Source organism: Propithecus coquereli, unplaced genomic scaffold (assembly GCF_000956105.1).
Source record: "Propithecus coquereli isolate 6110/MARCELLA unplaced genomic scaffold, Pcoq_1.0 Scaffold243, whole genome shotgun sequence".
In the NCBI taxonomy this organism is placed as follows: Eukaryota; Metazoa; Chordata; class Mammalia; order Primates; family Indriidae; genus Propithecus; species Propithecus coquereli.
The window spans coordinates 1,869,754-1,882,636 of NW_012147986.1; the positions used below are offsets into that span (position 1 = coordinate 1,869,754).

At 56.4% G+C, this 12,883-nt stretch overlaps 1 protein-coding gene across 18 annotated transcripts in view; it reads right to left on the reverse strand.

Moving 5' to 3' along the window:
• DYSF (dysferlin) overlaps positions 1-12,883 on the reverse strand; it is a 205,562-nt gene that overhangs the window by 68,850 nt on the left and 123,829 nt on the right. For all 18 annotated transcript variants that reach the window (XM_012646473.1, XM_012646484.1, XM_012646482.1 and 15 more), the window contains 4 exons: positions 9,520-9,701; positions 7,425-7,565; positions 6,698-6,727; positions 5,289-5,318 (listed from right to left, as the gene is read on the reverse strand). In XM_012646473.1, the coding sequence (XP_012501927.1) occupies positions 5,289-5,318; positions 6,698-6,727; positions 7,425-7,565; positions 9,520-9,701 (383 nt within the window). The remainder of the gene's footprint in view (positions 1-5,288; positions 5,319-6,697; positions 6,728-7,424; positions 7,566-9,519; positions 9,702-12,883) is intronic.

A 12,883-nucleotide genomic window follows, 5' to 3' on the forward strand; every position in this document is an offset into this window, starting at 1 on the left:
GGCCCCACCATTCACCTGATGACCAAGCCAAAGCCCCATGCCACCCTCGGCTCCTCCTGCCCCCATTGCCATGTCTGATTGATGACCGAGCATTGGTGACTCTGTCTCCCAAACACCTCTCAAGCCCTGTCACCTGTCTCTTTTTCCTAGTTCAAGCCACCAGCCTCTCTCACCTGGATTCACCAGCATCCCCCTCGGTGTTCTCCTTGCATCTAGTTTTGCACCCCCACTCCCAGCAACCAGTGCAGCTGTACTCTGCAGTCGGCGTGAGCTTTCTAACAATGTCACCATCTGCGTCGGGCCCCTCAACGTTTCTCCACTAGCCCAGGATGATGTGCACACCCTTGATGTGGCCTCATCTTCTAGCTCCTGCTGGCTTCTCTGGGCAAGTCTCTCACCAGAGAAATTTCCCCTCCAGCACCCCAAATAGTGACAAGCCACCTCCCCAGATATGTCCATCATCTGCCCTTCTGAACACTAGCAGGTTGCAGGAGGCAACTTCCTCTCTTTAGCTTTGGGACTTGAAGCTTACTGGTCCCACTGTCTGTAATGTGCTTCCATCCCACTCCCTCTGGTACCTCCTACTTAGACCACTCATGTCCATCTCAATCTTCCCTGGTGCCCCAAGCTTGCAATTAAGTACCCCCATGGCTCCCATAGCAATTTGCACTTACCGCCCACTGAAAGACACATTAATCACCCTGTGCCATCTCCATGTGTGCATTTGACTGTGTTCCCTGGTTAAACCAGCGATTCTGTACACAAGGACCATAGCTGAATCCCCATCTAATAAATAAATGATTACGAATGTATGATTGAAGGAAGGTTAGGGAGGGATGGCACACAGGTGGACTGGTGGTTAGATGGGAGGATAAAGAAATGACTCCAACGTACACTGTCCTCCTCCCCAACACCCTTGTCTGCTCCATCCTAGCCCTTGGGTCCTCACCAAGCCCCCACCCCATGCCTGCTCGCTGCTCCCTCTGTTCCATTGGGTATCCTCTGCTGCCTTTCTGAATCTAACACACCTTTCAGGGTGTTAGAGCTCTCCATCCTTCAGAAAATCTCCCGAACACTCTCGAAACTTCTTATAACCTTAATCTCTGCCTTTTCTTAACCCTAACTGTCTACGTGACCCTGCCCCTAACCTTATTCTCTGACTTTTCTTAACCCTGTCTAGTGGCCCCTACCCGCTACATGCTCAGTCTCCTGCAAGCATCCCCCTTCCTCTGCCCAGCCCTGAAACACCAGGCCTCCCTCCTCTCCTTTCTCTCTTCCTGTCTCCACCCTCCCTCGTGTCCACACCAACTGCTGCCCAGTGCACCACGTTTCGGCCTCTGGCACCCCCTCCCTGGAAACTTCTCACTCCAAAGTCCATAATCACCTGTTTGTGGCTCAATCCGAAGGACACTCAGGGGTGGGGGCATGCAGGAGAGGAGCAGTCTGCACCACCACCGCCCGCTTCCCGCGGTCCGAACCAGTCTCCAGTCATCTCACATGCAGGAGTCCTGAGGCCTCAGCCAGCAGCTCCTACGCCTGGTCTGCAACTTTCCTCTGATCCGGCCCCCCTGAGGGGTATGACACCTCCCTCCAGGACAGTGATTCTCAACAAGCGTGCCATGACCCTTAGGAGAACCGGGAAGCCTCCCAGGTGGGAGTTGGGGGGCGGGAGGCAGGATGCAGACTTAAAGTGCCACCAGCACATCCTGATTCACTGTCCTATGGGTGACGGAGGACTCTGGTAAGTCTAATTAGAGGAAGCCACATTTGACCAGCCCCTTCCCTGCTCCCTGAATACAGGGTGGACCTGCGGCTGCTGCACCAATGGGTTGTCCAGGTGTGCAGGGTGTTTATCAGGCCAGCTCAGAACAAGAGGACCCCAAGGACAAGTGAGCTTCTCTCCCCCATTAGAGCAGCAGCCACTCTCAGGCCTGCCTCAGTCCATCTGTCCTGCTGGCCAGTCCAGGACAGGGAGCCGAGGCCCTGAGCCATGGAGAGGCCCCCCCAATACCCCTAGTGACCCCTAGTCCTAGGGGTCACCACACTACACAGGCTTTCATCCCCAGGGCAGGGGGAGTCTGGCAAGCCTCCCCAGCCACCTAGGTCAGCCCATCACCAGCAGCCCACAGACCCCCCAACTCACTCAGCAGGGGACAGTCAGGAGACCCTCTGGACATTCACATCCTGGTTCCTCGGGGAGCTCCAGGCAGGGGGCAGCCAGGCAGGCTGGGAGGGCTCCATTGTCTGCCTGCCCCACCCAGCTCATTAGGAACAACATGTTGCTCTAATTACACTTCCCAGGAAAAACAGTGTTTTAAATTAAGGCCTTGGGGAGGGATAGGGGGATGGGGACCACTGGGTTTATTTTCCTGATTGCAAAACACCAAATTTTTGCTTCTAGTGGATTTGGGGTTCTGGAGAGTACCTTGGGCTCATCTAGGAGTAAAAGTCATAGACCCTATCAGCTGGATTTGGAAGGGCAGATACAGTGACATCTGGTTGGCCCCCTGAGCCAGCAGTAAAAACAGGCAGGAAGCATGCAATCCCTTCTACCAGGGCATCTCCTGCCCCTGTGGGAGGGGAGCAGCAGAGCCAGGGCAGCACTCCGAGCCACGCCCCCCAAATCGTCAGGACTACAAACCCAGTGGGTCTCCGTCTACACCCGTTCCACGTGCTAGGGTCCCTGGGTGTTCAGGAACCCACTGTCACCTCTGCTGCCGCATGTGCGTGCGTGCGTGTGTGCCTCCTCGCAAGTGTACACGCTCGCACACACTCACACGTGCATGCACACACTCTCCAGTTCTCAGGAAATCTAAAATTGCAGTTTCTTTGAACTCATTCCCCTTGGCAGCTCGGACTGCCTTTGTTCTCCAGACAAAAAGGAAAAGAAACGAGACAGAGGGCTCAGAAGAGGCGGGGAGAAGGAGGGAGCTGGGGCCAAGGAGCAAACAGAGGAAGGGAGAGCAAGAAGAAGCTCAGAAAGAGAAGGACAGACAAAGACAAGACAGGCTGGAGAGAGGGAAGGAAGCCCTACCCTTCTTCCGCTCTTTCCAAGAGGGCGCAGGTCTCCCATCCACCACCAAAGCCTCAAACACACAGTGCAACAGTCACTTCCCCATCAAGAGCCCCAGACAGGGATGTCCCAGATGGGGAAATCTTGCAGCTCATGAACTGGCCCCAGGTGGTGACACACCCCCAGCCCAAGGCACTGCTGCCTGGGTCCCCTCCCCCACCCTTTCTGCCCATCCCTGCTTCAAAAGCTAGCTCAGCGTCACCTCTTCCAGGAAGCCATCCCCACTGTCCTGCTCTGGGAGCCCTCATTCACAGACACTGAGTGGAAGCCACACAGGCACTTGCTAATCTCTGCACCTGGCTGCACTAGCCGAGAGGTACTTCCCACAGGAGAGGCCGTCCTTCAGAGCCACCTGCCCCATCCGTTCCTGCCGGCCCCTCTCTGGTCCAGGTGCCTATTACGACAGCTGTCTCAGGAGCCCCCTGGCCAGTCCCTAGCTCCCAGTCACACCCCTGCAGCCAGACAGCTCCCCACACCCACCCTTCCCTCTGCTCCCAGACGCTCAAGGGCTCCCGTGGCCAGTGGCCCAGGAGCCAAGCTCCCTGCCTGGCTTTCCACAGCCTCCAGGAAGGCCTGAGCACTCTTCACGGGGATCAGGCAGGGAGCCTGGAAGGAGCTGAAGGAGTCGGGGACACAGGCAGGAGCTTGGCCACAGCAGAGAAAGCAGGAAAACCCTGCCAGCGTGGCAGGCTTCCCACAGGACTAATCTGTCTCCACCCAGCCCTGGGGAGTCTTAAAACCAGATAGGACCCAGGGTCTTGGCATGAGGCTTAGCCTTCAAGTGAGGGGGAAATAGGCTAGGTTAGAGGCCCCAGAGCTGGGATGCAGCCCCCTGGAGATAAGAGAGGTATCATAAGGCCTTCTTCTGGGGTCTGTCCCTGGACCAGCTGATATTCCATTCATCCCGCTGGACCTGAGACCCTTTGAACCTGGCAGCTCAGCTGGCCCTGTGCCCAGCACACCCCAGGACTTGCTCTCCCTGGCCCTGCTGACCCACACCTGGCCTCAGCCTGTGGCCTGGCTGGCCCGGCAGCAGGACACTTGGCCCTCTTCAGGGTCTGGCCCCAAAGCTGCAGTTTTGATTTGCTTTCTGACAATGAGACTGCAGCCAGATCCCTGCTCTCAGAATCTGAGCCTTCACTGTTATATATTACAAATCCAGTTATTAAGGATTTTAACTTTTTTTAAATAACTCATCCCTGGGCTGGGTCTTCTTCAGAGCAGGCTGTGGGTTTTGGCCAGAGAGCACTCTCAATCAAGAAAGAGGGCTCCGTGCTGCTTCCCTGGACAGGACTCTGCCTCCCTGTCCAAATCGGCAGTCTTTCGCAACTGCAGCCAGGAGCAGGAGGCTGCCTGTCAGGCGCAATTATAGCCAGCTCACTTGGCGGACCCCACCTCGGTCTGGGAGCAAAAGAAAGTGAGGTCAGGGGCGTGGGGCCTACGGATCCCACATCCTGACCCTGCGTGTCAAGCCCAAACTGCTGAAATGTCAAATGGTGTCCGCTCTCAGCCTGGGGATTCCCTGGTGGCAGGAAGTGGTTGCCCTTTTCCCAACTCCCCATCTGACCAGGGCTCTCCTTCCTGTCTCTCCACCCAGGCTTCTGCCCCTGGTGATCCGCTCAGAGATGCATAGGAGGCCACGGAGACTGTACTTCTCAGCCCCCCATGGCAAAGGAGATGGCCTTGCTTTGTCTAGATGCAAACTCCAAATTTCTTCCAGTCCCTAGAAAGCCCCAACCAGCCAGCCAGGACCCAACCTGGTCCTTGGCCCCTTGGACCAAAGCCATGTTTCCCACCTTCTTCTTAAGTAAGTGCTACAACATCTGGCTAATGCTGCCTCGACCAAAAAGGCTTCCTTGACTACTTTGGCCTCTTCTGAACATTTTATTCCTGAAAATGTGCCACCTAGTACTCAACCAGATTTTGCATTGTTTTGCATTGCTGTCCATGTAGTGTGGGTGACACCGGCCTCCCAACAGGACAGCAAGTCTTCTGAGGCCAGAATCACATCCTCCCCCGCGACAGACCCCAGGCAGCCCTGGATTCACACAGAGTGTGTGGAGTAAAATCCAGGCAGGTTTCCACGTGGCAGGTGCCCGGTGGGCACAGGGAACGTGGAAGGCTCCAGGGCATGTGCTCAGAGCCTGGTCTTCACCTTCCCTGTCTCTGCCCGCCCACCCCAGCCACAGGCCACAGCCTCATGAGTCCAGCTCACCTCATCCAGGATCCTTGATGTATCCTGCACCTGGACCACAGCCATGGAATGTTCCACATCCAGGAGATGGTGAAGAGAGGGGGGAAAGTTCTCCATTAGTAACAAGGAACACTAGGCTGGGCCAGGATCAGCATACTGGACATTCCCACTAAGAGGAGCCAACAGAAACCACCTCCCACCAAGGGTCAGGATGGTGTGCCTCCCAGCCACGCCCTCCGTGTGGTCCCTGAGAAAGAAGGTTTGAGGGACGCTGATGCAGGGGATTGGTGGGAAAGGCTAAAGCATGGACCAAATTCCAGGTGCCTCTGGAAGTGACAGGAGAAAGAAGAATGACAGCAATTGGTGGGAAGAGCCTGAGGTCCTTCAGGAGCTGTTCCTGCTGGGCATGTAGCCTTGTGGAGCCAAGGAGAACCCCCCTAGAACTCCAGGAGCTGTCAGAACTGAGAGAAGGAGCTTGGACAGGATAGGGAGGCAAAACCAGGAGGAGTGGAGGTGAGGGATGGGGGTGGCAAAGGAGGGTTTGCTTGGTAAGAACTGTCTGAGCATGCTATGGGCTGCCTTGTGAAGGGCAAATGAAGCGTCCAAACAGAGCCCAAATGACCACTTCTCCAAGCTGCAGCTGAGCCCGGTCTTGAAAAGCGTAATGAATCCAATTAGCCTGGGTACCAGTCAAGGAGATCCCCAGGAGAAGGAAGGAGAGTAACGGTAAGGGAATGAAGCCCCCGTGACTGGAAGAGGAAAGAAAATGGGGCCCCAGCAGGAATAATTAATTGGGACATAAGCCCTAAATCAGAGCTTCTGAAACTCCCATGTGCAGTAGAAGCCCCTGGAGGGCCAGTCAATACAAAGTCTGCAGGCCGCACCCTCACTGTTTGCTTCAGTACGTATGAAGTAGGACCCAAGAATTGGCCACACTTTCAGAATCGTGGGCTGGGTTAATGGGTCTCAGTCCTGGCTGCACATCAAAATCCCCCAGGCAGTGGTGGAGGATACCAAGGCCTGGGCCACCCTAAAGGTGGTGTTTAGCTCAGTCTGGGTGGGGCCGGAGCACTGGTGACTTTTAAAGCTGCCCACAGGGTTCTTGTGTGCAGCCCTGCTGATAGCCACTGGGCTGGCACCCATGAGGTCCCTTCCCTCTGGGAGCCTGTGGTCTCAGACTTCTCTGAAAGAAGGGCAGGAACGGCCTGAGCTGGGCAGGGAGACTGAGTAAGATGAGGACCCAGCCCCCTGACGCAGCCTGTCCTGGCAGCCCCGCCCAGGCCCTCCTCTGATGGAAGCAGCTTTCCTGGGGGGCTCAGGGAAGGATGGTGGTGGTACACGTCTGACTGCCCTTCCTGGCCCAGAGGGGGCTGCAAACACAGGGAGGCTGGCAATCAGTTTGAAGAAGAAAAGGTGAGAGCAAGACATACCTCAAAACCAGGAATATGGTAGATGGCCGGCTAGGTTGAAGAAAAAGAAAGCTTTGGTCATGTGCTGGTCACCCAAGGCCCCCACCACCCTCATGACACCCATCGAGTATACCAGTGACCAGACAGTCCAGGGGTTGAAAGACTCTACTCCATGGCAGGGTGGGGTGGGGTGCAGCCATACGCCTATCCGGTTCACCTGCTGCAGTTCACATCACACTAAGACGAAGTGTGAGACAGCTCCAAGCCAAACCTCCCGTTTCACAGCTGGAAAGTGGCTGCCCAGGGCCACATAGCCAGGGCATGGTGGGACCAGCACTGGAAAGGGGGTCCTGCCCTTACCGGTCCCTAGAGCTCCCCATCACTGCAATTAGGGCCCCCTCAACCAGACCACAGAGGTCTTCCTCCCAGAAACCACATCAGGATATGACCCAGGGAAAAATAAATCCAATGACCAGAGGACTCAGACAATCCAGATTCCAACATTCTACCCCAATGTTAGATCAAGTCCTGACTTGGGGTTGGGAAAAGATGGGCAAACGGGCCCCAGGAGGAGGCCTGGCTTCCAGAGGAAGCTGTCCCAGGTCCCCTGAGTGCCAGCCCCTGGTGGGGAAGAAGGGCCCGAGGGCAGCCCCACCCCCATGGAGGCCTTCCCCACCTGTGCCCACTCCCCGCCCCTGCCATGCACTTCCTGCCTGGGCCTCCGGAGCTGGGTGTGGACCGGCCTCACCTTCTCTCTCTGGATGAGCTCAAAGGAGGCCAGCAGCTCGCCTGAAGCCTGGCTGCCCCTCATCAGTGGGAACCAGGCCAGCCGGGGCATCCGTTCCAGACTCGGTTGACATATGCAGCGGCCAATAAACTCATCTGCGCCCTGGACCAGGTGTGGAGAGAGAATAGTCAATGTCCCCCTCACCCAGGGCTCTGAGCGGCCTCAGAGAGATCACCAGGCCTACATACGGCCTCCTGAACCAGAAAGGGCCTCAGAAGTCAGGGCAGCCCCTAGTGCAGAACAGGGAAGCCTGCACTCCTTAGAGGGATGCCAGGTTTGAATTCCCATCACAGTGGGGAAGTCCCTCTGCATGTCGAATTAGTGTCCATCCTGCTGTAATTTAATCCAGTGCTGAGCCCATTAGAGACCAGAGAGATAATCTCCCAGTATGTCTGTAATGCCCTCATCAGTACGGATGTCTCACATTTCCAAGGACTTTTGTATCCCCTATTCATTTCACCCTTAAATTCCCCCACTTTCCAAATGGAGAAACTATGATCATGCTCATCAAATTAAATGAGCCTTGCCAAAATTATGTTTACATTTTATAATTCCTTTGCTCAGGCATCTGCCTTGGCTCCCTGCTGCCCAGAGGACAGAGTCCAAACTCTTCTCTGGCTCTGAAGGCCCTCGCCCTGGACGGGGTGGGCAGGCCCCTGAAGAGCTCTGGCACAGCCAGGGGCCTGTCCTGTCAGTCTTCTGGCCCACCCTGCCCCAGCACTCACTCCTTCTGCTTAGTTCCTGACCAGCACCCTCCCAGCCACCTGCCGCCACCCCCAGCTTCCCTCCTTCTTCTGCCCCTAGAGGGCCCGTGCTCTTCTCTAAACATCCCTATAGACTCTTCCTGCAGCTGCTCATCACCCTACAGCACCCCCAGCTTGGGCCCACGTTGCCCACAGCCAGCTGGCCCCACCACCTCGTGGGACATCCTGCACAGCAGCACCTTCCCCCACACCTTGCTCACCACACCCTCCCAGGGCACCTGGCATCTAGTCATGGCCACTAGAAGCATCTTCCAAACCCTGCCCCCTCCCCTTTCATCCCACTGCCACCCCCAACTCAGCAGGGTCTCTTTGCCATGGCCCCAGTTGACTGTCTCGCCATGGCATCCAAGCTGGTCTTCTGAACATGTTGCTCTGACGCTGTCACTCCCCTGCCCCCTGGCCTCATACTCCTTTCTCCTCCTTCCCAGCCTGCCCCCCTCAGCCTCCCTCTCTCCCCCACGCTGTGCTGGAATGCCTCTGCCCCCCCACATCCCAATCCCACGTCTCTTCTGGGGCCTGGGGCTTCTCACAGGCTTCCCTGACATTCCAGGCCACAGTGATCTCTCCCTCTTGGGAACCTTCTAGAGCTGTGCTGTCCGATGCAGGAACACTAGCCACCTGCAGCTATTTAAATTTTACTTCGTTAAATTAAATAAAATTTAACATTCCATTTCTCAGTCGTACTAGTCACACTTCAAGTGCTTAATGGCCAATGCGGCTAGTGAGTCCCATTGTGGACAGCACAGCTCTAGGGCATTTCCAGCACCGCAGGAGGTTCTGTTGGACAGCTCTGCCAAGAGGCCCTGCCTGGGCATAGAGCTGTGTGGCACTCGGGGATTCTCCACTCTGTGGGTGGGTGTCAGCTCCTACCTAGACAGGGGACCCCAAGCGAGAGGCCACAGAGCCCCGTAAAGCCAGGGCTCGCTAGACATTTGTGTATTCCATGCAGCTCCATGAAGGGAAGGAGGGACTGGCCGGTGATCACATAAGCAAGTCAGAGGCAGAGAAAAGCCAGGCTCCTGACCCACAGCCAAGCGCCCTTTCCAGATATGTGCCCTCTCTCCGCCGTGTTTGATTAGCAATGTCCGCCACGGGGCACAGCACATGTGCTAGCAATCCACTTTTAATTACTCTAAAGTAGTTTTAATTACCCTAGAGCCTGTGGGGTCAGGGGACCGGCCATCAGTCTCAGCCTTGGGAAGCACCCCTCTGGTTGGGGAGCCCAGAGTCCATGGAGACCTCACCTTCAGGGTTGGCAGTGAGGGGACGAGGCGGAAAGTGGACAGACTCACGTAGGTGTCGTGGTCGTACACCTCCACCACGATGCTGGGCGGCTGCTCAGCAACTGTGGCTGGTTCACCAAAGATCTCGATCTCGTAGAAGATGAGCGTCTGGTCCCAGGTAGGGTTCAGGGTGTTCTTTGCCACCACGGTCTTCTGGCTCTGGTGCAGGAAGGAGACGATCGCGTAGGGATCTGTGTGGCCGGGGCAGCGAAGGGAGACAGGACACAGTAGGGACTGTGAGGGACACCTGCTTGGGGTGGTGCAGGGCTACAGAGCTGAAGCAGCAACATTCGAAATCGATTTTCCCCTGGGGGCTCTCCAGCCCCTCCATGAGGCCAGCTGGTGGGTCACTGTGGGGAAACCAAGCCCAGATCCCAGCAAATGGGCACAAGATCCAGAGAACTTCCCTTTCTGCACTGCTTCCTGGGCTGGCCACTGGGGCAAGGTCCAGTAGGAAGAAGTAACTGTCTATATGGCCTATTCATTCATTCATTCATTCATGTATCCAACAAGGATTTATTGAGTGCTTTCTGTATGCCAGACGAGGGACTAGGTGCTAGGGGCCGAGAATACAATTTGAACCAAATGTAAAATATTCACACAAATTTGGGGGATCCAAGCCTTAAAGAATAAAGTGCAGTGAAGCATACTGGGGGACATCTGGCTCCCTCAAGGAAGGGCAAGTACAGCAGAGATGTGGGTCTCTGTGAGCTCTGGGATACCACCAGACCGAGGTGACCGAGTCTGCATTTCAGCAAGCTCACTCCAGCTGTCATATGGGAAACATACAGGGAGGCATACAGGGAGGGGGACCAGTTCTGAGGCTACTGCAATGTCCAGGCAGAGATGGTGGGGGCCCAGATGGGTGTGGGGCACTAGAGAGAGCTGTTTAGCAATGGGTGGTATGAGAGGAACCTGTTTAGCTGTTTAGCAGCGGGTGGTGTAAGAGGAACCTGAAGGCCCCCACAACTCCCTGCTCCCCCCAAAACTCCTTTCCAGTCTGCCAGCCCTGGCCACACCAGCCTAGGACCCAACCACAAGTCATTCTGTCTGCCTAGTCCCACAGGCCGGTTGTGTCACTGAAGCAGATTCTAGGGCAGTGGCTCCCAAATGTGAGCATGCAACAGAGTCACCTGGAAGGCTCACACAGACTGCTCAGCTCTACCCCCAGAGATTCTGATTCAGCGAGGCTGTGTGGGGCCTAAAAGTTCCCAGGTGATACTGATGCTGCTTTCTGGGGCCACACTTTGCAAAGCAGTGCAGGAAAAGGTCCTATGGGACTGAGTGCCTGTAATTTGGGAAAAGAGCAGAGTGCTTGGAGGAGGGGGCTCCTCCTGCCCCCCAAAAGGATGTCAGCCTAAAGGCTGAGTCCAGTGCCTAACACATGCCCTAGACCCTCGGCACCCTGCTCCATCCTGCCCTGTGCCCTCTAAGCGCCAAGGTCCAGCCCCAGCACTGCCACTAACTCCCCATGTGACCTCAAGAGGGCCTCAGTGGCCCCAGAGGCAATGGCCTTTGCCTCTCTGGCCTCAGAAGCTGCAGGGATGTCCAAACACAGCCCTGCAACTGGGATGGGGAGACAGTGCTGCCCCACAAAAGGCAGAGGAGCAGAACAGGCTCCCTGGCCCCAAGGAGACCAAGTGGCACACCACGGCCACTGCATAGGAGGTGGCAGAGAGAGGGGCTGTTGGGGACTGATCATAAAAGAGGTGGGAAGGTTGAGGTGGGCAGTGGCAGGATTCCCATTAATGGATGGAGAGAGCAGGGTCCAAGGTTGTGGTTGCCCAAAGAGCTAGTTTTAAGGGTGAGGGGCATCTAAGTTAAGGGGTCCGGCCATCCACTGGCTGAACAACACTGGGTCTGGCTAATAGGAAGTAGCCACAAGCCTGGGACCAGACCGTCAGTCATTAGGCACAAAGCACAGTGGGGTCAACCATGGAGGGCTTCCTGCAGGAAATTGGTTTTGAAACTGATTCTGGGAGCAGAAGAGGGCAATGGGAGACCCCCGGCAGGGAAAGGGCAGGGCAGACCTGCCCACCACGTCTCACCACCCCCACCTGTGAGAGCTTCCCTGGCAGGGGGCTCCCCGTCCTTGCACCGGCCCTGGTAGGGCTGGCCCCGAGCCTTTCCCTTCTGCCCCTGGCAAGGCCCAGCGGCGTCTGTGCGTTTAATGAAACTGTCTGGCTGTGATACCATCAGCTCCAAGCTCGGCAGAGAACCTCTCCCGGTTCCAGTAAGGGAAGGAGGGTGCGTTCCGATAAATAAAACCATATTAGAAAGCCAGCGAAAAAGCCCCTTTTGTTCCCACCCCCCGTGCTTCCCAACGCTTTATTTTTATAAGCGCGCAGGCCCCAGACCGACCGCGTTTACACAAAGATCACAATTGCACATTGTAGCGGCGGTGCACGCCGTATTGGTGTTGGCAGCACCCCCCACGCTGGCCCCTGAGCAGGCCGACTCCTTCCAGCAGCCCCAGCAGCCCAGGCAATGAGCTCAGCGCTGGGGGGAGCGCGGGGAGGGGGCAGCTTTCAAACAAAAATCACCCAGACCTACACACGTGCCCCACCCGCCCAGGGGAGGAAAAAACACACAACAAAGGCATTGTAAAAAGCAGGCCTGGAGGCCTGGGGCCTCAGACACTGGGCTACTGTGTGCTGGGCCTGGCCTCTCCCTGCACAGGGCCCAGTGCCTCCAAAAAGAAAGAACACAGGGGGAATGGGGGTGTTGCTAGAGCAAGGTGGTCAGATGAAAAACAGCCAGACGGACTCACAGACAAATCCCTCTTCCAGGAAAGCCAAGAGGAGAGAGGCAGATTCCCAAAGAGAAGCAGAGGAGAAGGTGAGGGGCTGAGTTTCCATGTCCATCCCAGCCCTGGGTTCTCCCCAGGGCCACACCTGCCAAGCCACACGGAACCCCTCTGGGCCAAGGTGGTGTGCTTGGATTAGAGCTCTCTGAGCACCATAAGCTGCCCTGGGGAGGCTCCAGTCACGGACACACAAGGATTCTACCAGACCCCAACATCACAAGTAGCAAGGGCTCAGTCACCAAGCCCCAGGCAGGTGATTCTTGGCTGGATCCCGGGCTGTCTGGGCTGAGCCCTGCTTCCCAGACCTGCCTGGAGCTCTGGGAGGATCTTCTGCATTCAGAGTACACTAAGCTTGCCTCATGGGCCTTCCCACCAACCAGTGCAGACCACCAGGGTAGGGGACAGGACAGGCAGTGGCACCCCATTTGTCAGAAGAAGGAGCTTTGCCCCAGGAAGACTGAGTCTCTTGGCTGTGATCCTATGTGGCCAGGACTAGACCCCTGACCGCCTGCCCAGGGCTCCTTCCACCATGCCATGCCCGTAGGAAGGGACCCTTAAGAGACGGTG